Source organism: Giraffa tippelskirchi, chromosome 13, assembly GCF_054371585.1.
Source record: "Giraffa tippelskirchi isolate mGirTip1 chromosome 13, T2T-mGirTip1v1.2.pri, whole genome shotgun sequence".
Classification (NCBI taxonomy): Eukaryota; Metazoa; Chordata; class Mammalia; order Artiodactyla; family Giraffidae; genus Giraffa; species Giraffa tippelskirchi.
This window is the reverse complement of record NC_137287.1, coordinates 24,004,940-24,030,180: the sequence shown is the minus strand read 5'-3', so window position 1 is coordinate 24,030,180 and position 25,241 is coordinate 24,004,940. Positions and strand designations below refer to the sequence as shown.

The 25,241-nt window shown below is 40.7% G+C and overlaps 1 protein-coding gene across 1 annotated transcript in view; it reads right to left on the bottom strand.

Annotated features, from left to right (window-relative positions):
- Positions 1-21,882: 21,882 nt before the first annotated feature.
- The window catches only part of GPR139 (G protein-coupled receptor 139), a 41,851-nt gene continuing 38,492 nt past the window's right edge, over positions 21,883-25,241 (bottom strand). The window contains exon 2 of the mRNA XM_081560774.1: positions 21,883-22,817. Within this exon, the coding sequence (XP_081416900.1) occupies positions 21,883-22,817 (935 nt within the window). The remainder of the gene's footprint in view (positions 22,818-25,241) is intronic.

Sequence of the window (25,241 nt, the reverse complement as noted above, 5' to 3'; positions counted from 1 at the left end):
AGGAAGGAAATGCAATTAGGGCTGCACAGTTGGCAGACTCCATCTCCATTCCTGCCTTGGGAGACGAATCATAGGGCAGTGCGTGGGGCTGCGTGTGCCTGCGCTTGTGACCATGTGCATGCGTGCATGTCTTGGGCTAACCCTGAAGGACTCACAGGGCATTGTTGGGAGGGGGAAACTCAGGCTTTTCATCCCTGCCAATGACTCTGGCCTCCTCCTTCAGTAATAATAGTTATGTTTCTTGAGGGCTTACCCTGTGCCTGGTGCAATGTCAAGTAGTTTATGTGTAAAGTATCATTTAAAACTTGTAACCACTCTATGAGGTTAGTGTTACTGTCAATCCCATGTTGCTGATGAGAAAATGGACTCAGAGAGGCTGGGTCTACCCAGGTGGAGAGTTTCCAGGACCAGAATTAATCCCAGGTTGGTCAGACAACACTCCTCTACCACATTTTGCCACCCTTTCAAAAGGTTTGATATTGCTGCTTTTTTTTTTAAGCAGACTGAAAAATGCTCTCTTTGATTTAAGGTCCATGAATAGATTCTTCAATGCAAACATTGTTTCCTACATTTCAGTTTTTGTAAGTACCCCTGCTTTGTAACACTTTCATAGCTATCTTCCTATTATACAGGGGAGGGAAAAATGATGCCGCAGTAACAAATGTCCTCAAAAGTATAGTTGCTTAATACAAATTCATTATTCATTCAAAATTCACTGTGGGTTTGGGTGCCTGACCTCTATGTATTGGCTTGGCCAAGATTTTTTCAACAATGACTTGGCAGGGAGAGAGAGTGCAGACAACTACTGAATAGCTCTAAAATATCGAAAAGTGGTATATGTAACTTGTGTTCACATTCCACTGGCCAAAGAAAGTCATATGTTTATGCCAAGATTTGGGGCTCCTTGCCCCAAATCTTGGTGAGTCCTAGTAATATCTCCCACAATGTCTCTTCTCTCTTTCCCTCTTTCTACTTTCTGTGTCTGATTGATTATTTTCAAACACCTTTCAAATCTACTCAGCCTTCTTAGTATTATTTATTATGTATTATTAATCACAATCATATAAGAGATGAGATGGTTGGATGGCATCACTGACTCAATGGGCATGAGTTTGAGCAAACTCCGGAAGATAGTGGGGCTTCCCTGGTGGCTCAGCTGGTAAAGAATCCGCCTGCAATGTGGGAGACCTGGGTTCGATCCCTGGGTTGGGAAGATCCCCTGGAGAAGGGAAAGGTCACCCACTCCAGTATTCTGGCCTGGAGAATTCCCTGGACTGTATAGTCCATGGGGTCCCAAAGAGTCGGACATGACTGAGCGACTTTCACTTTCACTGGAAGATAGTGAAGGACAGGGAAACCTGGCGTGCTGCCATCCATGGGGTTGCAAAGAGTTGGACATGACTTGGCAACTGAACAATAGCAACATATAAGGGACAGACCTCAGATTTTGGGGACAAATAGATTTGGACAAGGGTCTTGGCTCCACAGTTCTCTTTGTTAGATCAGCGATTCTGAGTAAGATTCTCAGCCTCTCTAGGTTTTAGTTATCTCACCTGTAAAGTGGGATTGATGAGAGGTCCTGCTTTGAGGCATACTGAGGATTACATGGGATAACCCATGTAAAGCTCTTAGCATTGTGCCTGGTGGTCAGTAAAACTGGTGATAGTAGCAACAGTTAACATCATTAATATCCACTGAGTGCTTATAGTAAGTTCTTAATAAATGCTGTCTAATGGAGTGGTTTTGACTATTCCCACTTTTTAATCATATCATTGTTATTTATGAATACTTCTTATCGCTCTTCCTTTCATTCATTTCTTGAAAAGATACCCAAGGAGAGTCATCCCTGTGCCATGTACTATCTTACCCGTTGTGGAAATATTGGGAAAGATGTTAGAAACAGCTCTTGCGTGCATGGAAATAACGGCCTCTGCTTTCTCACTTCTCCTCCCCTTTGTGTTTCTTCCTCTCCTTTCTCCCTCCCCTTTTCCTTTCTTTCTTACTCAAGGCTCACTTTCATTAGACATTTAGCAGATTTTCATTGAGTGTCTACTATCTGCTAAGACATAGGGATATAGTAGAGAACAAAACAAGAACACCCATGCCCAACAGCACATCAGCGATTTTCATTTAAGAGGTGGGCAGTGGGCTCTGTCCTTGAGTTCTGAGTGGGCCTGGCCCCTTGGTCTCCAGAAACCCCTACTACCTGGATCAAATTTCACTGCCCTTTCCAGACCCTCAGCATTCCCTTCAAATCTCCCTTACATTTTCTCATCAGCACCAGTATCTACTGGAGCATCTTGATTCTTCCTGAGACTCTGGGATAAAGCTGCAGGCAACTCCCTGAGCTCTGGCCCCTGACTAGCTGCTTCCCCACGAGTGTCAGCGTGCAGCTCCACTTTCCTGCATAAAAAGCAGAGTGGATGGACAGGAATGTTTTTGTCCACGATGTTGACTGGTGACTGCATCCTAGCAAGGTGTGCCTCTGAGAAGAGAGAGTGAAAGAGTTACTGATGGGGTTTCAGCTTTGGGCTGTACAGTACAAGCAATGGAAGCTGTTCAGTGAGACTGAGGCCTGGTTTACCAGAAAGACTAAGAAACTGGGTATGGAGAAGTCTGGTGTCTGATTCCAACTCAGCCTCTAGCATGCTGCGTGATCTGGGGAAAATTCCTTTCCTTCTCTGGGGGGACCCTATCTGTGATGTCTGATTCTTTCAACAACTTCATTGTTTTTCCCTATCTGTGTACTACCTCAAGATTCAGTTATTTGATTTTTTCTATTAAAAGGACTCATCATAAGTTTACTTTAAAAGGAAAAGTTACATAATATTTATATCATGAATGAAAAGCCAATCAGTTGCTATAAGTAGAAGATAGTCATGAAAATAAATAGGAGGTAAACAAACCCACTATTAAATTTTATTCGGGTGCTGTTATCCAGTGCAAGCTCTGAATCAGGTGATTCAAATCATGATTTGTTAAATAGGAAAATAGCACGTGTTAAGAGAGGTGTTACAGACATGCCAGTACAGATGGGGACTTTTTATGTGAGGTGATTAGGAAAGTAGGAAAAGAACAGGGAAAGAAAGTACTGCCCCACTATATGAATTGGTATTATTTATTGTCATGGTTGGGCACCAGGAAAAACCAGTCTCTACCCTCATCAGTGGGTAAAGTCATCGGGGAGGTTCTCCTTTCTAACTGAGCATTTTCTCCTTCTCCTTAGGGTCCAAGAGGTGACTCACCTGTGCTCTGGAATCCCCCCTTTTGGGTTCTCAGGGTCTTTGCTCCATCAATTACCCCAATCTTTCCAGTAGTTTCAACTTCTGTCCTGTATTGATTTCTTTCCACCAACATCTATTAGAGTATCTCAAAAGTTGTTTCCCATAAATGTACAATTTATTGGGCAATAAATAAGACTCCAAAGAAACCAGATTACTTGGAAAAATATTTTCTATGTTTTTAAAAATATTTCTAAAATCTTTTTATTTTGTTTTGGAGTATAGTCGATTAACAATGTTGTGATAGTTTCAGGTGAACAACAAAGGGACTCAGCCATACAAACACATATATCCATTCTCCCCCAAACTCCCCTCCTATCCAGGCTGCTACATAGCACATAACACTGAACAGAGTTTCATATGCTGTACAGTAGGTCCTCATTGATTATCCACTTGAAATATGTGCTGTGCTGTGCTTAGACCTGTCCGACTCTTCGTGACCCCATGGACTGTAGCCCGCCAGGCTCCTCTGTCCATGGGGATTCTCCAGGCAGGAATACCGGAGTGGGTTGCCATTCCTTTCTTCAGGGGATCTTCCCAACCCAGGGATCGAACCAGGTCTCCCACATCAGGCAGATTCTTTATCATCTGAGCCACCATATAGCACTGTATACATGTCCATCCCAAACTCCCTAATTTCCCTTCCCCTCAGTAACCATAAATTCATTCTCTCAAGTATGTACATCTATTTCTGTTTTGTAAGTTTATTTGTATAATTTCTTTTTAGATTCCACATATAAAGGATATCATATGATACCTCTGCTTGTCTGTCTGACTTACTTCATTCGGTATGACAGTCTCTAGGTCCATCCATGTTGTTGCATATTTGTTTATTTATTTGGCTGAGCTGGGTCTTAGTTGTGGCATGTGGAATCTTCAGTCTTCGTTGCAGCCTGTGAGCTCTGTAGTTGCAGCATATGAACTTTAAATTGTGGCACTTGGGATCTCGTTCCCTGACCAGGGATGGAACCCAGGCCCCCTGCACTAGACCACCAGGGAAGTCCCCTCCTATGTTTTTTCATCACTGATTACCTACCTTTTGACAAATAGTTCAATCTGCTGAAACAGGGTTTTGGTAAACTACAGCCCGTGATCCAAGTATAGCTTCTAGCTATTTTTATAAATAAAGGTTTATTGGCACACAGCCATACTCATTGATTTATGTACTGTCTATGGCTGCTTTCATGCTACTATGGCAGAGTTGAGTAACTGGGATGAAAGTGGTGTGATCCTCAAAGTCAAAACCATCATCTGGCCTTTTACAGGAAAAGTTTGTTGACTCTTAGGCTAGAGAAGAACCAATGTGTATTTCAAGGTGAATAACTTATATGAGCTGCATGATAACTGACATGATAACATGTCAAATTTGTCACAGGTTTGGAACGGTCACCTGTATAGAAATGAGGCCACAGGCCAGAACAACCATAGCTTGATGGCTCAAGGGCTGGATCGTGCACTGGATGTGGAGTTTGGCCCATCCAATTTTTAGACTTTTGCCTGTGTTAGTGAGCTGCAGCAGTGTGCCATTTTGAATGAGAAAACCTGGGTGAGGTTGATGATATTTCATAACAGCCCACACCCACTAAGCATGATAATCACAGCACAGCCATCTGAATGATGTCCAAGCTAAAACCCAATGCCTTAACACCTCGAGCATGCCTTCCCCTTTAATGTAACACATCCCTTTACTTGTGCCTTTACCTGGAAGTAACATACACCCTCAAATCACAACTGGGTCATTACACATCCTGGTTGCTTCAGACAGCCAACAAAGATGAAATAATAGATGGTTCATATGGTTCAGTCATCTCATTTCAGATTTTTGGATGAGTGCCCAAAGCTGAAATAAATGGGAGCCAAGGATCCTTATATTTTAAAGTGAGGTGCTAGACTCTTTTGAGAGGAACTTGGTAGGCCCCCAGATAGAGTTTTCTAGTATTATCTCATCCCCAGCCTCCAGGCGAAGAGGCTAAAGTTTCATTCAGAAGTTAAAGACAGTAGAGGGTGAAGACACCAAAGAGTTAAGATGTTTTTGGAGAGAATTTTTAGGCTGTTGATTAATTTACCCCTCCTCTTCAACCATGGGGCAGCAGGGGGTGATAGTAGAATTAAAGATATCTGCTTGGATAGGTTGAATTAAATCCCCTGAAACTTGAGAAATAGAGTAACCCTTAACTGTTGCATTCTTAACAATCCAGAGCCAAGATGCTGGTTCAAAACAGAGTATGAGATGAGATTTCCTTTGTATTCCCCCAGTCTCGCAGCCAAGGTCACCTTACCTTATTCATGGAAGAGAGCTGGCTGTGAGTCGTCCTCAAAGGCATGTCACACGTGAGGATCATCCAGAGAGAGGATGTTACCCCAGTAGAAGGATAGACTCCCAGGAGCCAGGACCTGGGGACAAATGAGGTGAAAAAATTTCTTTAATGGAACAGTGGTAAGAAAAAATTTATGGTTGATATCCACTTCCACTTTCAGTCTCAGGTAACCATTAGTCTACTTTCTGTCTCTATAAAACTGCCTTTTTGAGTATGACATTTTATATAAATAAGATCAAACAGTACGTGGTCTTTTGTGTCTGGTTTCCTTCATTTGACATAACATTTGTGAAGTTCATCCATGTTGTAGCATATATTCATATTTTATTAATAGTAGTATTTTATAGCATGGATATACATTAGATATGGGCAGATTTTGGAGACATTGTGGCTTTGGTTCAAGATCACTGTACTAAAGCCAATATCTCCATAAAAGGATTTACATGAACCTTTTGTTTCACAATGCAGATATAAGTTATGCTTATATTATATTAAAGTGTACAGTAGCAATTATGTCTAAAAATGTACATAGCTTGGATAAAAAATACTTTATTGCTAAAAAAATGCTAACCATCCTCTGAGCCTTCCATAAGTCATAGTAGTAACATCAAAGATCACTGATCACAGGTCACCATAACAAATATAGTAATGAAAAAGTTTGAAGTATTTTGAGAAATACCAAAATGTGACTCAGACACACAAAGTGAGCAGACGCACAAAGTGAGGAAAATAACGTGGATAGATTTACTTAATGCAGAGCTGCCACAAACCTTCAATTTACAAAAATGAAACTGCAAAGTGTAATAAAGCAAAGTGAAATAAAATGAGATATACCTGTATATACCATCCCATATAAATTAGAAACCTTTCCTGGTCTATAAAAAAAAAAAACTAAACCCAGCAAACTTCCTTCAGCCTCACTCCTCTATGCAGCAAGAGGCTCCCTCCCTCTCAGTCTTCCTTCCTAACACACTTCTTAGTTAGCTGTCTCTAACTCCTCACCTCCTACTCACTTCTCAACCCACTGGCACTCAGCCTCTGACCCACCCACTGCTTTGAAACTAAAGCCAAGGAAACATCTTGGTCATCCCCTACTTTAGCCTGACAGCATTTGTTTAGCTAATCACATCCTTCTTCTTGAGACTTGAGCATCGTGACATAACAGTTTTATGGTTTTCCTCTAAACTCCTTACTGTTTCTTTTCATGAATATTTTATTTCTATTAGCTTTTTACCACTGTGTAACAAGTTATTTCAAATCTAGTAGTTTAGTAATTAGGTTTAAACCAACACAGCCTTATGGTCTCTTTTTCTGTGGGTCAGGAGTGCAGGTACAGCTCTTCTGGGTCCTCTGCTTGGATCCCAAAATGCTGGAATCAAAAGACTGGCTGGATGTGTTCTCACCTAGAGTCCTGATTTGGAAAAAGTCAGACCTGCAGTCAGTCAAGCCACTGCCATTTCCTTGTGACTGTATCACTGAAGGTCCATGCTTCCTGCAGGGTGCCACCACGGGCAGCTCTTAGGTCCTAGTTAGGGCAGATCTTAGGTCCACTCACAGTTCCTTATCATGTGGCTTTCCCACAACATGGCAGCTTATTTGTCAAAGCCAGCAAGAGTCTCTCACTCTCATCCTCTAAGGCAGAGTCTTATATAATGTAATGAAATCATAACAGTGACATCCTATCACCTTTGCCATAAGACATAACCCAATCATGAGACTGGCAATCCATCCTCTTTACTGTAGTCTATTGATTATAATTAAGTCACAGGTTCTGCTTGAACTCATAGGGAGGCTATCATATAAGGACTTGACTCACTGAAGTTTACTTTAGGATGTATCTGCCACATTATTATAAAATATGATAAATGCACAGAAAATCAAAGGAAGTAACAGAAAGGATACTCATCTATATATCTTGATAGCTTGCCTTGTTTGTTTCAGAGTTTTTTAAAGTAATGAAACAGATAGAGTTTCAGTCCCTGGAAATGTGTGTCCCCTTCTTAATTTCTTTCTCTTATCCAAGTAGTACTCTGTCTCAGAAATTGGTAATTTCCCATCTCTGTTCATGATTTTTTATACTGTTTCTATAAAAGTATGTATGTATGCAGAGAAACTTTATATAAATGGAATCATATGGTACATAGGTGTCAACTTTCAACATTCCCTTTTTGAAGCCTATCCTTATTAACACATGTAGCCTTAGTACATCCGTTTGCTCTGCGGTATAGTATTCTGTTTATCTGTTCTCCTCTTCATGGGCATATAGGTTGCTTCTGCTGCTGCTAAGCCGCTTCAGTCGCATCCGACGCTGTGTGACCCCGTAGACGGCAGCCCCCCAGGCTCCCCCGTCCTGAGATTCTCCAGGCAAGAACACTGGAGCGGGTTGCCATTTCCTTCTCCAATGCATGAAAGTGAAAAGTGAAAGCGAAGCCGCTCAGTCGTGTCTGACTCTTCGCAGCCTACCAGGCTCCTCCATCCATGGGATTTTCCAGGCAAGACTACTGGAGTGGAGTGCCATTGCCTTCTCCAATAGGTTGCTTCTAGTTTGTTGCTAATGCAATAAAGGAAAATAAACATTGCTGTATCCATCTCTTCAAGCTCATATGAGGTTTTTTCCTTTCAGCATACACATGGAAATAGAATCACTTGGTTGCAAGGTAATGCATCATTTATTTTTCTAAATGTTGCCGAGTTTCTGTTCCAAGTGGCTGTATCCATTTTCACTCTCACCAAAAGCCTTTGTCTTTTCTATATCCACCCAATACTTAAGGCTGTCTATTTCTTTTAATTATTATCAATTGATAGGTGTGAACATTGTTGATGCTTTAATATTCACATTTCTGATTTTTACTGAACTAGGGCTTGCTTTTTTTATTAGCCATCTGAGTTTCTGTTTTATTAACTGCCTATTCATAGTTAGAACTTTCATAAATTTTTTTCCCCCAAATATGTGCCTATGTGACTTGACCAGGAAGAGGGACCACTTCCCTCCTCTGCTCGGAAGGGGCCCTGTTCCAGCTCCTTGGTGGCCTTTTCACGTGGCCTCTGTCAGCAGTGGCAGCAATGAGGTCCCTGAAGTTCTTTGTTATTGGGAGACATCAACAAGGAGGACCCGAGGTACGAGAAGAGGAATGGGTGTGTCGGAGGCTGGGTGGCAATGGGTTGAGAAGGGAGGAGGAGGTGAGGAGCTGGAGATAATTAGCCAGGACCCCACATGGACATGATAACTGACAGATTGAGAATATGAGAAGTGACTACAGAGACTCTCAGAATATTGAAGGAGGGACCTGTGTGAACACAGACAAGAAAGATATAAACATTTTGGAACATTATGATTCATGGAGCATCTCAGTGTATGTCTTTGTGTGTCTAGATGATGAAGCAGGAACATATTTGGATTATTAAGCATGTTAGCCTTTTCTTGGCTGCAGATAATATGGCACCCATCAAATCCTTTTATACCCCTAAGAGCATGTATGTAAACCAAAGGGAGAAGCTAATCTCTCAAAGATACTGCTGCTTCCCCAGGCAGGGCTTCTCTTATCATAAAGATCTGATCCTGCTCACTTTCTCTTTGGGAGGGGAGGAGGTCTATAGCTGTGTTGGCCTTGTTTGAGAGTATATTCTTGTTTGACATTTCAGTTCAACTGAGACAAGATGGAATATTTAAACAGGGCTTTGCTAAAATCCTGGGATTATAGCAGGAAATTAACCAAGAGAACCACAAGGCGCTGGCCAAGCTTTAAGTAGAGTTGCTGCTCCAAGTGTACCTTTCTCATCAACGGGGCCTCAGGAAAAATGGCCCATCCCAGTCCTTTTCCTTCTGGCTTCACCCCTTATCTTTGACATCTCTGCCCCAGGAAAACTACTGCTGATATCTAAACTGTCCAAGTGAAGACAGAGAGAATCTGAGCCCTTTCTCCTACCTTCCCAGGCACATTTCCTTTCTCCCTGTGTGATGACCTGCTTCTTCCCCAGATAACTGATGCTATGATGACCCTGTCCTTTCTCCTCATGGTTGTGGCCTTTTCCTTGCAGACCTCACTGGCACAGCAATGTCAGAAATATCACCATGCCCCAGAAATCAGATACACTAAGAGGCACACACGTATGGCAGTAGGGAGTCATTTCCTTACAAATTCTTAGAAATCAGCTACTTACAAGATTAATTTACAATAACAAGAAGCCCTCGTCTCCAGCTGAGGAATATTTGTATCCTCTCGCAGAGCGCTAGAGACGTACTTGACACAGTGGGGACATACAGGTCATCTGAACCAACCTCCACCCACCAAGAGGAAGGACTATTTCCATTTTTCTCATCATTAGAACCAAATGATAGCAATTCTAATAAGATGGACAAGTGGTCTTTATGCAACTGCCATCATATTGCCCCAAAGGCTGAAGTTTTGCTCTAGAGATTGGCAGTGGATGCAAACTGTCTGAGAGAAGGAATTACGGTAAAACTAGAGGCCACATTTCATTGAAAATTGGAACTGAGTATGGAGTGAGTATGGGCTTCCCTGATGGCTTGGTTGGTAAAGAATCCACCTGCAGTGCAGGAGAATGCCTGCAATGGACCTGGGTTCAATCCCTGGGTTGGGAAGTTCCCCTGGAGAAGGAAATGGTAACCCATTCTAGTATTCTTGCCTGGAAAATCCCATGGACAGAGAAACTTGGCAGGCTAAAGCCCATAGGGTCGCAAAGAATCAGACATGACTAAGTGACTAAACTACCAAGGAGTAACTGGGGCTTCCCTGATGGCTCAGTGGTAAAGAATCCACCTGTGATGCAGAAGACACAGGAGGTGTAGGTTCAATCGCTGAGTCAGGAAGATCCCCTGGAGGAGGGCATGGCAACCCACTCCGGTATTCTTGCCTGGAGAATCCCATGGACAGAGAAGCCTGGTGGGTTACAGTCCACAGGGTCACAAAGAGTTGGACATTACTGAAGTGACTGAGGACGAGCTTGCATGGAGTGACTGATGGCCTGCCTCTAGTCTTCCAAATCTTTGATGATGTATCTTTTTCAGGGACTGTCACTGGATGACTGCAATGAATGATATGCTTTTTCTACATTGGAAAAGAGAGAGAGCTGGAAAATAACACAGCTAAACCCTTTTTTCCTGGAAGAGTCCTCATCACTGTAAAGGTAACCAAGTTTCCCAGGGAAGTCCTGGAATATGCCATGTTCTTCTTGTCCTTATCAAAGGGAACTAAATAATAATGATAATAATATAGTTTATTAATAATACAAATATGTTCTAGACACTTAATAATATTATAAATATTTCAATATTTCCCACTATTGTTATTTCATTTGACACACTATCCAACACTAGCTCAGAGACTGAGAGTAACTTGTCCAATGTCACTCATCTAGAAAGTGATGGATTCAGGATTTGAATCCAGATCTGCACAATCCATATCCTTGCAAACCAGAAATCTGGTGGTTTAGGGGTTGCAATGTTATGAAGATGTCTGGTTCTGACACCATCTTTTTTCACTCCTAAAAGTGCTATTTGGTATCCTTATTTTAATCAAAGTCAATTAAAATTATTTTTGATTTCAGAGTTTTTAGGTACCTGTGTGCCAGCTCTGAGAGACAGATATACCAGGGCCTGGAATCTCAGACCCTGAAGATTGAATCATGCCTTTGGAAGCACCCAATAGTCCTAATTTGAAGACAGTGAAGCCCTAGGTAGATCAGAAGGATTTTTTTTTTTTTTTTTTTTTTTGCCTTTTCTCTAAGTATTTTAACAGTACAGCACACCTGACTGTCTGTCTCCTTGAGGGTTGTGAAATTCCCTGAGTCACAACTGTAAAATTCCCTAGGTCATGAGGAAGTGTGTATAGGTGGAACGGTTTTCTCTAATAGTTCTATTTTAGCCCATAATTTAGGAATTCTTAATCTTACAGTGCCCTTAGAAGGGCATGGCAACCCATTCCAGTATTGTTGCCTGGAGAATCCCCATGGACAGAGGAGCCTGGTGGGCTACAGTCCATAGGGTTGCAAAGAGTCGGACACGACTGAAGCGACTTAGCACAGCACAGCAATCTTACAGTCAGAAGTATTTGGATTATAACATCTCTCAACCCTTCTCTTTCATTCCATCCTTGATGGGGAAGGAAAATCTTGACTGATTTGTAGGACTGGAAGAAGGAACACAACATATGTGAGAAAGCCCCCTTCCCTCTATCTCAGGCCTCTAGAAAGGAAAAATTCTTTCTGTGCCCCCATCTCCCATATTGGAACCCTAACTGGGTTGTGATCCAGGCTTGGCTTCCAGAGGAGGGTATAGATGTCCATCTCCAATTGTCCCCACTAGTAGGGTTCTCAGAGAAGGTAATGGCACCCCACTCCAGTACTCTTGCCTGGAAAATCCCATGGATGGAGGAGCCTGGTGGGCTGCAGTCCATGGGGTCTCGAAGAGTCGGATACGACTGAGTGACTTCACTTTCACTTTTCACTTTTCATGCATTGGAGAGGGAAATGGCAACCTGCTCCAGTGTTCTTGCCTGGAGAATCCCAGGGACAGCGGAGCCTGGTGGGCTGCTGTCTATGGGGTCACACAGAGCCAGACATAACTGAAGCGACTTAGCAGCAGCAGCAGCAGTAGGGTTCTACTTGGGGAACAGAAACTCTGCCTGCAGTCATCTGGGTAACTGTCTTTTACATTGTTTCAGACTCCCTCAGGGATGTTTGAGCCAAGATCTAAACTGGTTGGGTAGGAAGTTTGTTGATCCTGAATTCAACTGAGGTTTTCCAACATACCCTTCCAGTAATAGAGCTGATAATTGATCTTCACTAGTATATTTCTTGAATCTATTTCTCAGTTGGTTCCGCAATGAGAGTGAGGGGATAGATGGATATGACTTGTCAGCCCCCTTATTCTTCAACAGTGAGAAGTGCAAATGCCATGAAACCTCAACAAACTGTGGAGAGTTTGAATGAGGGAACTGGCTTGGTGACAGATTATTTGGTAAAGCTATGTTGTAATTTCTCAGTTCTTATAGTTCTTCAAGTGTTACCAAGTAGACAAGCAGGTTCTCAATTCTGGATGTACATCAGAAGCACCTGGAAATGTTTTAGAACATTTTGATGCCTTGGGCCCATTCCCAGAGGTTCTGATTTAATGCATCTGGAGGTAGAGTTCAGGACATAGGCTTAAAAAACTCTAGGTGAGTCTAAAGTGCACCTGATGGTGGGAATCACTAAAATAAAGAAACTGCTGCAGACTCCCATGTATATCAAAGTTTAGTGTTCATAACCCAAAGGGTGTGTGAGTGGACTGAGATGGCCATTACACTGAAGCACACTGTGAAAAAAATTCTACCTTTCTATTTTGCTATTAATTCTCCTGCTTAGGTTGAAGAAAATTCTCAATATGGTGGTAGTAGGCCCTTAACATCTAACTTTTTTTTAAAATAGAGAGTAGATGTCAGTTTCTGATAATTATGTAAGGTAAGAAGTGCTGACAGCCTTTGATCTTTTTCTTTAATGGTGGCTATCTATTTATGGCAGGCGATACCAGTTTTCATTTATGATAGTGACATGAAGTTTTCTTTGGAAAGAATCTTCCACTGAGAAAAGGAAACTCTTGTACACTGTTGGTGGGAATGTAAATTTGTGCAGCATCTGTTGAAAACAGTATAGAGATTTCTCAAAAAAAACCCTAAAAATATAACTATCATATGATCCAACAATTCGACTCCTGGGGATATATCCAAAAACCTAATTTAAAAATATACACGCACCTTAATTTTCATAGCAGCATTATTTACAAGTGCCAAGATATGGAAGTGTTCATGATGAATGGATAAAGAAGATGTGCCATATATGTATATGCACATACATACACAAGTGGAATATTACTCAGTCATAAAAAGGATGAAAACATGCCATTTGCAACAATATGGATGACCTTGGAGGATATTGCGTTAAGTGAAATATGTCAGACAAAGAAAGACAAATAGTTATGATAGCACTCATATGAAGAATCTAAAATATAAAACAAATTAATAAATGTAACAAAAAAAGAAATAGACTCACAGGTATAGAGAACGAACTAGTGGCTACTGGTGGGGAGAAGAAAGAGGGTAGGGGCAAGATAGGGGTAGAAGAATAAGAGGTATAAACTATTTTGTATAAAATAAGCTGCAAGAATACAATACAATATGAGTACAACACAGGGAATACAGCCAACACTTTATAAGTGGAGTGTAAACTTAAAAAATTGTGAATCACTATATTGTATACCTGTAACTTATATAATAATCGTACATCAACTATACTTCAGTAAAAGAGAATCTCCTTCTTGGCTGAACACTAGAATCATCTGAAGGACTTTAAAAAAATACCACTCTCTAGATTTCATCTTGGGATTAGGATTTTTCAAAAGCTTCCCAATGGTGTGAAACCACTGTTTAAAAGTGCAACAATGCAGTGCTCCCCAAACTTTAATATGTGTATGAATCACCTGGGGATTATATTGAATTTCAGATTCTGGTTCAGCAGGCCCATTGAGGTCTGAGATTCTACATTTTTTACACACTCTGCCCATGCAATGCTCCTGTGAGGTAGACGAGCAAGACCACAGTGGATTTTGTTTCTGTAAGAAATCTGATTTAAAATTGTTTCATAAAGTAAATAATGCTGTTTCAATACCATTTTTTTTTTTATGAAGGGGGCACAAAAATCTGAATCTTCATACATAAAATCTTAACATACATTACCTTTAATACTTAAATCAAATTTGTGGCCCAATAACGTCAGCATCTTGGACAGAAGCATTGTTTTGTTTTGTTTTGTTTTGGAAAGACCAGTGCTTAAACTAGGGAAAGACTAAGAGTTGAAATCTGCACACAAAACCATTTACAAAACAATGACATTGAAAATATTACTGAAAGTGGTGCAAGAAAGTTTTAAAAAGTATATACTTAATGCCTTGCCTGCTAGTAGAGCCTGTATCATTTCATCCATAATTTTGTTTGGCTGATACTCTGTCAGATTTCGTGAGACACATGATTTGGATCATGAAATAGAACCATATAATAATATGACCTGGTGGTTTTTGAATCCTCATTACTGGAATTAGAGGATGACTTTAGCTGAAATAGCAACCTTGGATGGTGAAAAGGCTAATGGGAACAAACTGCTAATTCAGGAGAGTGTTGGGATGTCAGGAAAAATGTGTCACAGTGGCCTGGTGAAGTGTTTCATGGAACCAGACAGGACTGGACTTAAATAACAATTCATAAGTTACTCACTGTGACCTTGTATTAAAACAAGCTTAATTTGATCCCCATGAGATTTAGCTTTCTCATCTGAAAAATGGAGGTCACAACATTTTCAGAGTTATGCTGATTAAATGAAATAAGATCACATCAAGTTCTTGATTAAAATTCTCCCTTTTCTTCCCACAAATTCCTTACTGGGGCCCACAGAGCTCTACGTGATTTTGCTCCTGCCTGCCCCTCCTTGTCTTGTTCAATACTGTTCTCTACTGGATCACTATGCTTCAGCAATACTAGTCTTCTGTTTGTTCCTTGGGTATTCAAAGTTATTCCCATTTCAAGGACTTGTCCTTTCTCCCTTAGCCTGGAATGCTCTTTATATGGCTGCTTCCTTTTAATTTGGATTTTAGTTCTGTTACCTTCTCAAAAAGACCTTCCCAGATTAACTTGTCTGCTGTTCTTTCTGTGTGACCCAAGTCACTTACTTGTATTTATTTCTTAGACTATATCACTATCTGAAATTATTTTATTGGCTTCCTTGTGTATTGTCTCGCCTGCTAGGGCAGGGACCCTATCTGTCTTGTTCACTGAATCTGCCTTGAATCACTATGCCTAGAATAGATCTTGGCACACAGTGTATTTCAATAAACATTAGTCAAATAAATCAATGACCATGGGAGTGCCTGGGACACATGGATATTGAATAAATGCCCACTCTCTTGACACTCTTCATTTGCATTCCTAGACATATTCAAGTTGACAGTCTAGTCATTGGAGATGCTGAAGATTAATGAAAGAAATTTCTAATGATGAAGTTTAGAAAGCAAGCCTGTAAAGGTCTATAACATATATTTCTGGGAGTGTGCTAGGAAATCATTGGATACTGGACCTGCCAAACATCTAGGTCATGTAATCTTGGACAAAGGGACCTCTTAGCTTTGATATTTGAGTGAAGTAATCTCTTAACATCTTGTCCAGCATCCAATGATAGTAAAATAAGAATTTAACCTTTGCTGGTTATTCTGTAATTGTTTCCTATCTCACTTCACCTTTGATTGTTCACTGCCTTGTGCCTTGGGATCTGGCCACTATGGACTATATCGCCTGCACTTTTCCTGGCTGACTTCTTTTGAGATCAGCCAGTGGAGTCATCTGTATGATATCAGCAGGAAGGAAGAAAGAGGTTGGGGTGTCACTTCCTTCCTCTCTGGCATTATATCTCTGGCAGCAACATGACACCTGCTTGCAGGAGGGCCCCTTCTACAACACACAGCCTACTTTGAGCTGCAATAACAACTACTTCCTTTCGTTACCCCATCAGGCCTAGGAAGGTAAGGCTTCCTATTATCTCTAGTTCCTGGGTTCCACAATAGCTCTTTTTAGAGTTCCCATGATCTTGCTCAGACCATTATTTAATTGTCTGTTTGTTAAAGTTTAGTTTAGTTTATTCACTCAGTCGTGTCCAACTCTTTGCAACCCCATGGACTGTAGCCTACCAGGTTCCTCCGTCCATGGGATTTTGCAGGCAAGAGTACTGGAGTGGGTTGTCATTTCCTTCTCCAGAGGATCTTCCTGATCCAGGGATCAAACCCGGGTCTCCCATATTGTAGGCAGACACTTTACTGTCTTAGCCACCAGGGAAGTCCTCTTTGTTAAAGTCTTTTTATTGAAATCATTTGAATGAGATTTACTTTTCTCCAAGACTCTAATTATTATACAATTCATTTAGAAATATATCCAGAGACGCAGATTCTAAGAATCCCCATGGAAAACCATTTGTGGAGTTAATAGACATCACTGCAAAAATTTCTTCTTTGGTTTGCTCTGGATCCCTTGTACTGCATTTTAGGTCTCATTCCCCCTTATTCTATCTCCAGTAGAGAAAAATATTATGTTTCTGCCATTCACTAGGTAACAAAGCCCCATAGACATGGTAACACCTCATGCAGAGTTGGTCAGATGGCATCTTTCTTTCCTGTGGACTTGTTGTGCTCTTTTTGAATCAGAAAAGTTTTCTTTCTCTTTTTTTGGCATGAGGTTGACATATTCTCTCAATAAACCCAGGAAATTCGCAGTGTCTATTTATCCCATAGACATGAAACTCTTATCCCCCTTGTTGTGTCTGGCAAGTACTCAGATTAATTGCACACCCTCACAGAGTTTGAGCCATCACATTTAGCCAAGTGTACTACTAAAAGGATTATTATTTAGCAGTTCAACCTCCTTCAACTCACTTTTATCCTGCCTCTCCGAGTTGGTGAACAAAATTAATGCGAATAATGTGGCCATGCCTACCAGCTTCTGTTTGCAACCTTCTTAGCAAAATCTTTGCTTTTCTGTACTCCCCTCTCAACTTGTAAGTTACTTTCATTCTCCAAGTTGATGCAGAGATAGGTTATGACAATAGTTTTTCAGTGGCTGTCAGAATTGATGGTGGTTTGTGTGGGAAATGCATAGCTAGTTTGAGACTTGTGGTTAGGATTCCTGATGGAGTCAATGAAAAAAATTCTACCTCACAGGGAAAGGTCAAATCAAGTGTTTTAATTATGATGCTGTTATAATATATCTCATGCTTGGATGACATGTATTTGAAGAGCTGGAAAACTCGGCAATATATCCAACTCTAAAAAGGGTACAAAAATAATGTGAGCTTTGGAAGGTATAAATCAGAATCTTGCAGAGATGCAATGAGGTAGAGTGGAAAGGATGAAGTGTTGGGTGACTTGGGTTCTACTCTGGACAAATCATTAACATCTTTGGGCCTAGCATCCTTACCTGTAAGAGAATGTACAATGGAGGCTCTTTTTAACTGTATTATTAATAATTACCACCCCATGAAGTATGTACTAGAATTACTATTAGCCCTGTTTTATGGAGAGGAAACTGAGACTCCAAAAGATTGAAAACATTGCCCAAGGCTACACAGCTAGAAAGTGGGAGAGCCTGCAAAGTTATAGCCAACAATAACTCACTCCAAACCTTGGTTTCCTGACCTTGAGAGTGTCTGCTTACCTTGCATTTACCTGGGAAAAGTTAACTTTTACACCACTTTTGCATGAGGACGATATTTCAGAGATCTTCAAGGACTTGTTCAAGGCAACCCAGCTAGTACATGGAGAAACAAGGACTTGAACTTGTGACCATCTGACTTCAGAGCCTAAATTCCTAGCCGTTATGCTAGATTTCCACTATGGTTACAGCCCTCACTATCTCAAAGATGCCTAGAGGATGTAGTCAGAGAGAATTCAGATTTACTCCCAGTAGGATACCTAATTTAGGATTAAAAAAAAAAAAGGTTTGTTTATTTATTTATTTGGCTGCATTGGGCTTAGTTGTGACACAGGGAATCTTTTGTTGTGCCACATGCTGGGTCAGTAGTTGCAGTGCTCAGGTTCTGGAGTATGCAGGCTCAGCAGTTGCAGCTTTTGGGCTTAGTTGCTTCATGGCATCTGGGGTCTTAGTTCTCTGAACCTGTGTTCCCTGCAGTACAAGGTGGATTCTCAACCACTGGACTACCTGGGAAATCCCTAATTTAGGATTATAGAAAGCAGAGTTCAATAGTCTTCAATCCTGGAATATACCTGGATAACCAGGGGCAGGTGGGATGCAGATTTCATTCTAGCACCAGCACAAAGTATAAGGAAGATACTTATTTAAAAATTTTAATTGGAGTTCTGCCATTTCTTGAGCATATATGCATATACGAAACCCCAATTGTGCACCATATTAGAATTTATTATAATACAAACAAGTCCAAACACAATATAATATCTAATTAAGAAAATATGAACATTTACTATTTTTTTATGGTAACATTTTTCCCATTCTTTGAACTGGAATAACCAACATTAGAGTCTCTTATTCACTTCAGATAGGCCCCTCAGGTTGGACCAGTAGGCACCAACTGTGCAAAGTAACATTTTCCACTTGCAGAGTGTTTGCAGAATGAAACTTCATGCCTTCTCATGGTCTGTCTTTTACGATGTGTTTGTCATCCTCCTTATTTCCTTCCCATTAGGCAGTTCAGTCCTTGAGTTGTTCAAGAGAAAGACACAGTGTGTACATGTGTAGCATCACTGCATGTCCAACCAAGGGCACAAATCATACAGGAGGGATGCTAGTTAACAGTCTTTGAAAGGGGCATCACAAAAACCTGATATAAGGCAATTGCTTATGTGCCATCAACAGCAGCTGTTTATGTGACAGGTTTCAAGATTCAAAGCTATATTTCCAAAACTGGCTTGAAAGAAAAGGGTTAAAAGTTTGTTTTCTCTTTAAAAAGCTTTTAAATTTTGTCCACAATTATTACTATAAATAAGAATAAATTAAAAGTCCTTATATTATTTGAGATAAATTTTAGGAGATACGTATCAACCTAAGCCAACAGGCATTTGTATGCATTAGAACCAGGAGACAACACCTCATGGACTGCCTTCAAAAATCAGACCTCTTTTAAACATAATTGTATCAAAATATAAAATACAGTCAGAAGGACAAGAGATCAAATACTAATTGGTATAGCCTCTATTATTAAGAGAAGTAATAAATGAGTGTATGGGGAAAACATTCCAAATACACACTCAGCTTTTACTTTTTAAACATCAATAATTAATTTTTACACACACCTAAAAATGTGGAGCAGAGAGCATTGAGATCCACATACATATTTTTCATCTTACATTCATTCTCAAAAAGAAATTGCTTAACCGTTATAGATATTGCACAGTGACTCATTCATGTATAGCTCAAACTAGCATTTTTCAGCCTATTGTTTAAAAATAAATAATCAAATAAATATTTATATATATTAGGTGTAGGTAGCCTTTGGTTCATTCACAAAGGGGTGTGATGGAGTCATATCATACACACAGTTAATGAACAAGTACCCGACTACACATGCTTGGCAAAAAAGAAACAGAAATGCAACTTAAGGGGAAATCTGCCCATCCTCCCACACAATGCACACTGCCCTGGGGGGAGTGTGACCTGGGAGATACAAATCTGCTCTTCCCTCATTCAAACTTCCATGAACATCTTTTAGTGGGAGCACCTTGCTGCACCAGTGTGATCCTAAAGTTCTCGAATACCATGGAGTCACACAATACAGTCTCTAAATGTAAGTCAGTTCTGTCTTGTCTTCAGTGGAAGAAACAGCAAACTGTTCCAATGCTGGGAAAAAACTTATCTGAGTTAGGAATTTTAAGGGATAGAATATGGTCTCCAACATGGATCCTTCCTGAGAACTTTGCAGAGGTAACTTTGGCTCTGCCAGATTTTTTCCATTTGCACTGACTTCAGAACTAATCTTTGGGTGAGTCAAGACTCTTCTGCAATCATTTAAACCGAGTAGGAGTTAGGATCTTTAGGGTGAACGTAACCTAAAGTTGTCTGATTTAATGCTGAGAGCATTGGCTGAAGTTTCGGGATTATGTGGCATTGGAGCCTTTTCTACCCTGCTCATTTATTGCAAGTTCCCGTTAAAAGGATAGATGTGTCTTCCAATTTAGGGACAAAAGCACAGTAAAAATCCAGCATGAGGAACCAAGTGTTTCAAGTGGACTCTGCATTTTGTTGGGTCACCAAAAATATCATACAATTCCAAACTCATGTTGGAATACTTCTTTCAGAACAGGGATAACTTCAAATACTGGGAATCTGGGAGAAGGTTAAAAAAAAAACTGAGAAAAACTCCAGCATAGATTTTTCTTTCAAAACACGTCATGGGGTACACAGGAGCCTAATGTATTCAAGTCTGTGTGTATGCACACATGAGTGGTAATTCCCCGGGAAGCCTCCATTAATTATACCCCAGAACTGTTCTTGCCTTGTATAGGCAAGGCTAGAATAAATAAATTCATATTTTATTATTTTGCAAAGGATCTGGGTTAAATAGCATCATTGAAAACTGGCACCACCCTTTTGAGCCACGTGCATAAAAGGGCAGACATGCAGACAACATGGGCACCTTCCAATCACCATTTGCGGCCAAATGGCAATGCCAGCTGGACTGCGGGGTGGAGCTGAGACTACCTCCCTTCACACCTGGAGAGCTACAGTTCCTGACCCTCGAAAATTAAATCCAATTAAAAAGTCACTTCAAATAAAACAGTTTGGTGAGGGCTTCAGCAAGCAAGGTGGCAGGGTTGGCAACTCTACACATAGAGGCTTCTCCAGGAAGCTTGAGTGGCATGGCAACAAGAAGCTATTTCAGTAAAGAGATCATACACAGCTGACTCAAGGGTGGATTGAAACAATGGCAAGAGTGGGCTAATTTTTTGTTTTTCTGGGCTCAAGAATTCCTCCTATGCCCCTGCACACTAGGCAGGGTCTTTGTTTTGGAGGCATTAGATAAAATCTATACATCATGGCAAATAGAAAGACTGCATCTTAGGCCCCTGAGGGCCTGAGGGTCATGGTTATGTTGGTTTGGAACATTTTCACAGAAACTCTGGCCAGAGTTTGTGCAGGATTCAATCCTCCTCTGCCCCCTCAGTGTCATCCTACAGATAGGTATGTCAGGGCCACTTCAAGACCAAAACCCTCCCTAGGACAAAGGGAGCCTTGGAAAATTCCCAAATTGGTCTGCATTGTTAGCTGCTGGTAACAACACAGGGAAATGATGAATGACCTCAGTTCTTGGAAGAAGAGTGTGGACTCAGCTATGTGCTACTGTGGCTTGATGTGTCACATAAATGAGCAGTTCCCAGTGGCTGTGGATGATGCCAAGCCTAAGTCCATAGACTATTTCTCTCTGGTGTGTCCTTACAGGCCACTGGAAAATGACGCAACCTCCAATGACATCTTCAAACTGGTAGAGACTTTTGCCGTCTACATGACTTGGTGGAAACAAATGCATAAATGAAAACAAGATTCAAGCTTTTGTTGTTTTTCTCCTCCATCTTTTCTCATCTACCAGTCTGAAAGTTGCTCAGTCTGTGGAGACAAGAAATCAGGTTAGCACTCTTAAGGAGAGCTCTTCAACCACAGGATGGGCCACATTCCCATCTGGAAATGGATTATGCAGAGGCACAAGGTGCCAAACCTACGGGGTCATGGGGATACTTTTACAGGTTTTCCATTTTTGTCATACTGGTACACCAGCATCTTGATACAGTGTGAGTTGGCCGGTGAGATCCAGGGGCTACTTGTTATGGAAAAGTTATGGTTGGTGTAGAACTGGACGGGTTGCTTCTGGCACTTGAAGAAGGCCTTGAGAGTAGCGGCTGCCATGGTGCGGAACCGCTTGCTGATGAAGCAATAGAGGAAGAAGTTGATGGCCGTGTTCAGAAGGGCCAGCATGTTGGCAACATCGGACATGATGTGCACCAGCCAGCGGTTCTGGATGGGCGCCCCGTAAAGGTGGTAGAGGATCATGACGATGCGTGGGGCCCAGAGGGTGGCAAAGATGGAGGTGATGGTAAACAAGATGGCAGTGGTTTTCCCTGTGGAGTAGCCACGGAGGCGGAAATTGCTCTTCCTCCTGAGCTTGTACACAATGATTGAGTTCAAGATGAAGAAGATGGAACAGGGTACCAAGTACACAGTGAAGCAGTGAATCCAGATGAGGACATGATGCATGGAGGTGCTGATGTAGTCTTCAGTCCAGAGGTTGGGCCACCAGTAGTAGGGGATACTAGTCAGGAAGCAGGTGACGTAAACACTTACGATGACTTTCCGGGTGCGGGCTGGATAGGAGACCGTGTAGTACTTGAGCGGGTGGCATACTGCGATATACCGGTCAATAGTTAATGGAACGGTAATCCAAATGGAAGTGTGGATGGATGAGAATTCCAGCACTTCTATGATCTTGTCGGGTACCTGAGGCATCTGCACGTTCAAGATGAAATCTTCCAATAGGAAGTCCACGAACACGATGAAAAAGAGGACCAAGATGTCAGCGGCAGCAAGTGCCAAGAGATAGTTGTAAGAAGACTTCTGTCTCCTAGCCACCAGCTGAGAGAGGATGATCACAGTTAGGATATTTGCTGTGGAGAGAAGAGAATCTGGTTTACATCTGAAGCAAGATGACTTTATTGGTTACTAGGGGCCCCTTAGGAATAGTGCATTGGAAATCAAAGGGACTGAACCCATGTTCTTGAGGGAAACTTCTGCACTGCAGTTGCATCTCATACAAACATCTTGATACTATTTTGACAAAATTTCATGTTCACATTGCACTCTATCTGTCCTCACACAGTCATGACAGTGGTGCTGCTGTTGTCGTCACTTCAGAAATGAAACTGAGGCTCAGAGAACTTAAGGAACTGCTTAGAGTCAAGAGTTAGTAATTCATGGTGACAGGAACCAAACTCAGATCCCCTAATCCTTAATCCTGTGCTTTCTTTTGTCTGACTGCAAGGAGGATATGGGGCTGGAATGGCGTTTCCTGTGCTCAGGTAGGAGATTGGACTATTTGACCTCTTAAAAATCTTTAGAACTTAGATTTTAAGGCCTTTCCTTTGTAAGTGGGTTTAGAATGGAGAAGATTATGATCTTTAGATTATTTTTAAAATAAATTATATTTATATTTAGAATAAGTAGTCTACACACATGGTACATAATTAAAATTAAAAGCAGAGAAATGTAAAATTTCCTTCCACTCTTATTCTCCAACCACCCAATTACCCCTCTCTCAGGGCAATCATAGTTAAATAATTAGTGCTTTACATGTCTGTGTAATACGTGTGTATATAGTTTTGCAAAAAGAATAGCAATACATTATTTTTCTGGGGATCAGAATTGTTTTGAAATGCATCCACATAATTTCTGATCAATTTTAAGAAGCAAATGTCTCTCTGAATAAGATACATCTGGAAAGTCATTAGGGACTCATTCTAAAAGGCTATCCCAATGGATAACATCTGAAAGTCATTCTACACATTTACTCTCATTAACTCACAAGCAACTCTGAAATTTGAACATTGTTAATCAGTTTGCAAACAAGGGTCCCAGAGAATTTATGTCCCTTGTTTGAAGTGCAGTAGCAGGGCTGGTATCCCAGGGCTGTCTTTCTTGCATGCATCTTTAAAATTATTTCACAATAGTTCACAAGTGAAAATGTCTTTAATATATACACCCTAGTATATTCATCACTCAGATTAAACAAATGTTAACATCTTGCCACGTATGCTTTAATTTTTTTTAAAAGAAGAAATGACGCTATAGATGCAGTCAAAGTCTTCTTTGAAATTGTTCCAGCTCATCCTTTCCTTCTCCCATTCCCTCCCTAGAGGCAGCCACAGTGCTGTAGTCTCTAGGGCCATGTTTGCCTAATCTTAACTTTCTTTTGTGCAGAATCTGCCACTTTACATGCTACTGTTTTTCAGTCAACAAGATGCTTTTGAGATCTATTTTTATTGATACATGTAGATCTGTTTCACTCATATGAATTACTATAGAGCAATTTCATTAATAAATTCGCCACAATTTTTTTATTCACTTATACATAGACATATTTATGCATATACAAACTTATGTCTATATGTCTCCATGCATATATACACATATTACATAGACATACATCTAGCTGTCTACAGTGTATATATATAGTGATGTATTATATAGACATCAATATGTGTATATATATACATACACACATTTAAACTGGTTTCAGGATTTTGCTCTTATAATCTGCTATAGTTAATACCTTGATATGATTCTCCACGAGAAGTAGCTAGGTTTGAGAGTTTCCCTCAGGTGGTGTATACGTATTAGAAGTGTGTTTACTATGTTTCAGAGTATGTGCACCTTCACCTTTACCAGATATTGCTGAACTGCTCTGTAGGGTGGTTTTACTAATCTGCACTCCCAGCAGTAGAGTATGAGAGTTCCAGTTGCTCCATAAACTTTTTGTACTTGGCACTGTCAGGTTTTTCATTTGTTTGATTAAGTCTGTGCGGTCCTTGTTCTTGTTCAAAGCACTCTGAAATAACATTTTGAAGTGGTGGAGAGTTAAGGTACTAATTATATTAATTATCCAGTAGTCAAACCCAGGACTAATACCCAAGCTTGAAACCACGTGATAGTATCAATACTTGTAAGCAGGGGTGGGAGTATCATGCAGGAATGTTACACCCTGTATAATAAAGAAAAAATATAAGTAAACTTTAAATCAACACCTAAGAAAAGAGGGCCCATTAAAGCAAAACTCTTTGTATTATTAATCTTGAAATTTCAAAAAGTTACCTATCCAGCTTTGTCTGACTTTATGGCATATCAAGTTCTACTTTGTTTCCAGCCGGAGAAAAGTGATTCCTATTCTTTAGTTTGCCTTTGACTTAGAAAAGTGCCATTATTTCTCAGAACCTCTTTTTTTCCATTCATTAAACAATGCCCACACTTTCTCTCATGTCCCTGCCCTGCTTTCAACTTATAAGGGGGGACAGAATGAATAAATGCTGAGGTCTCCC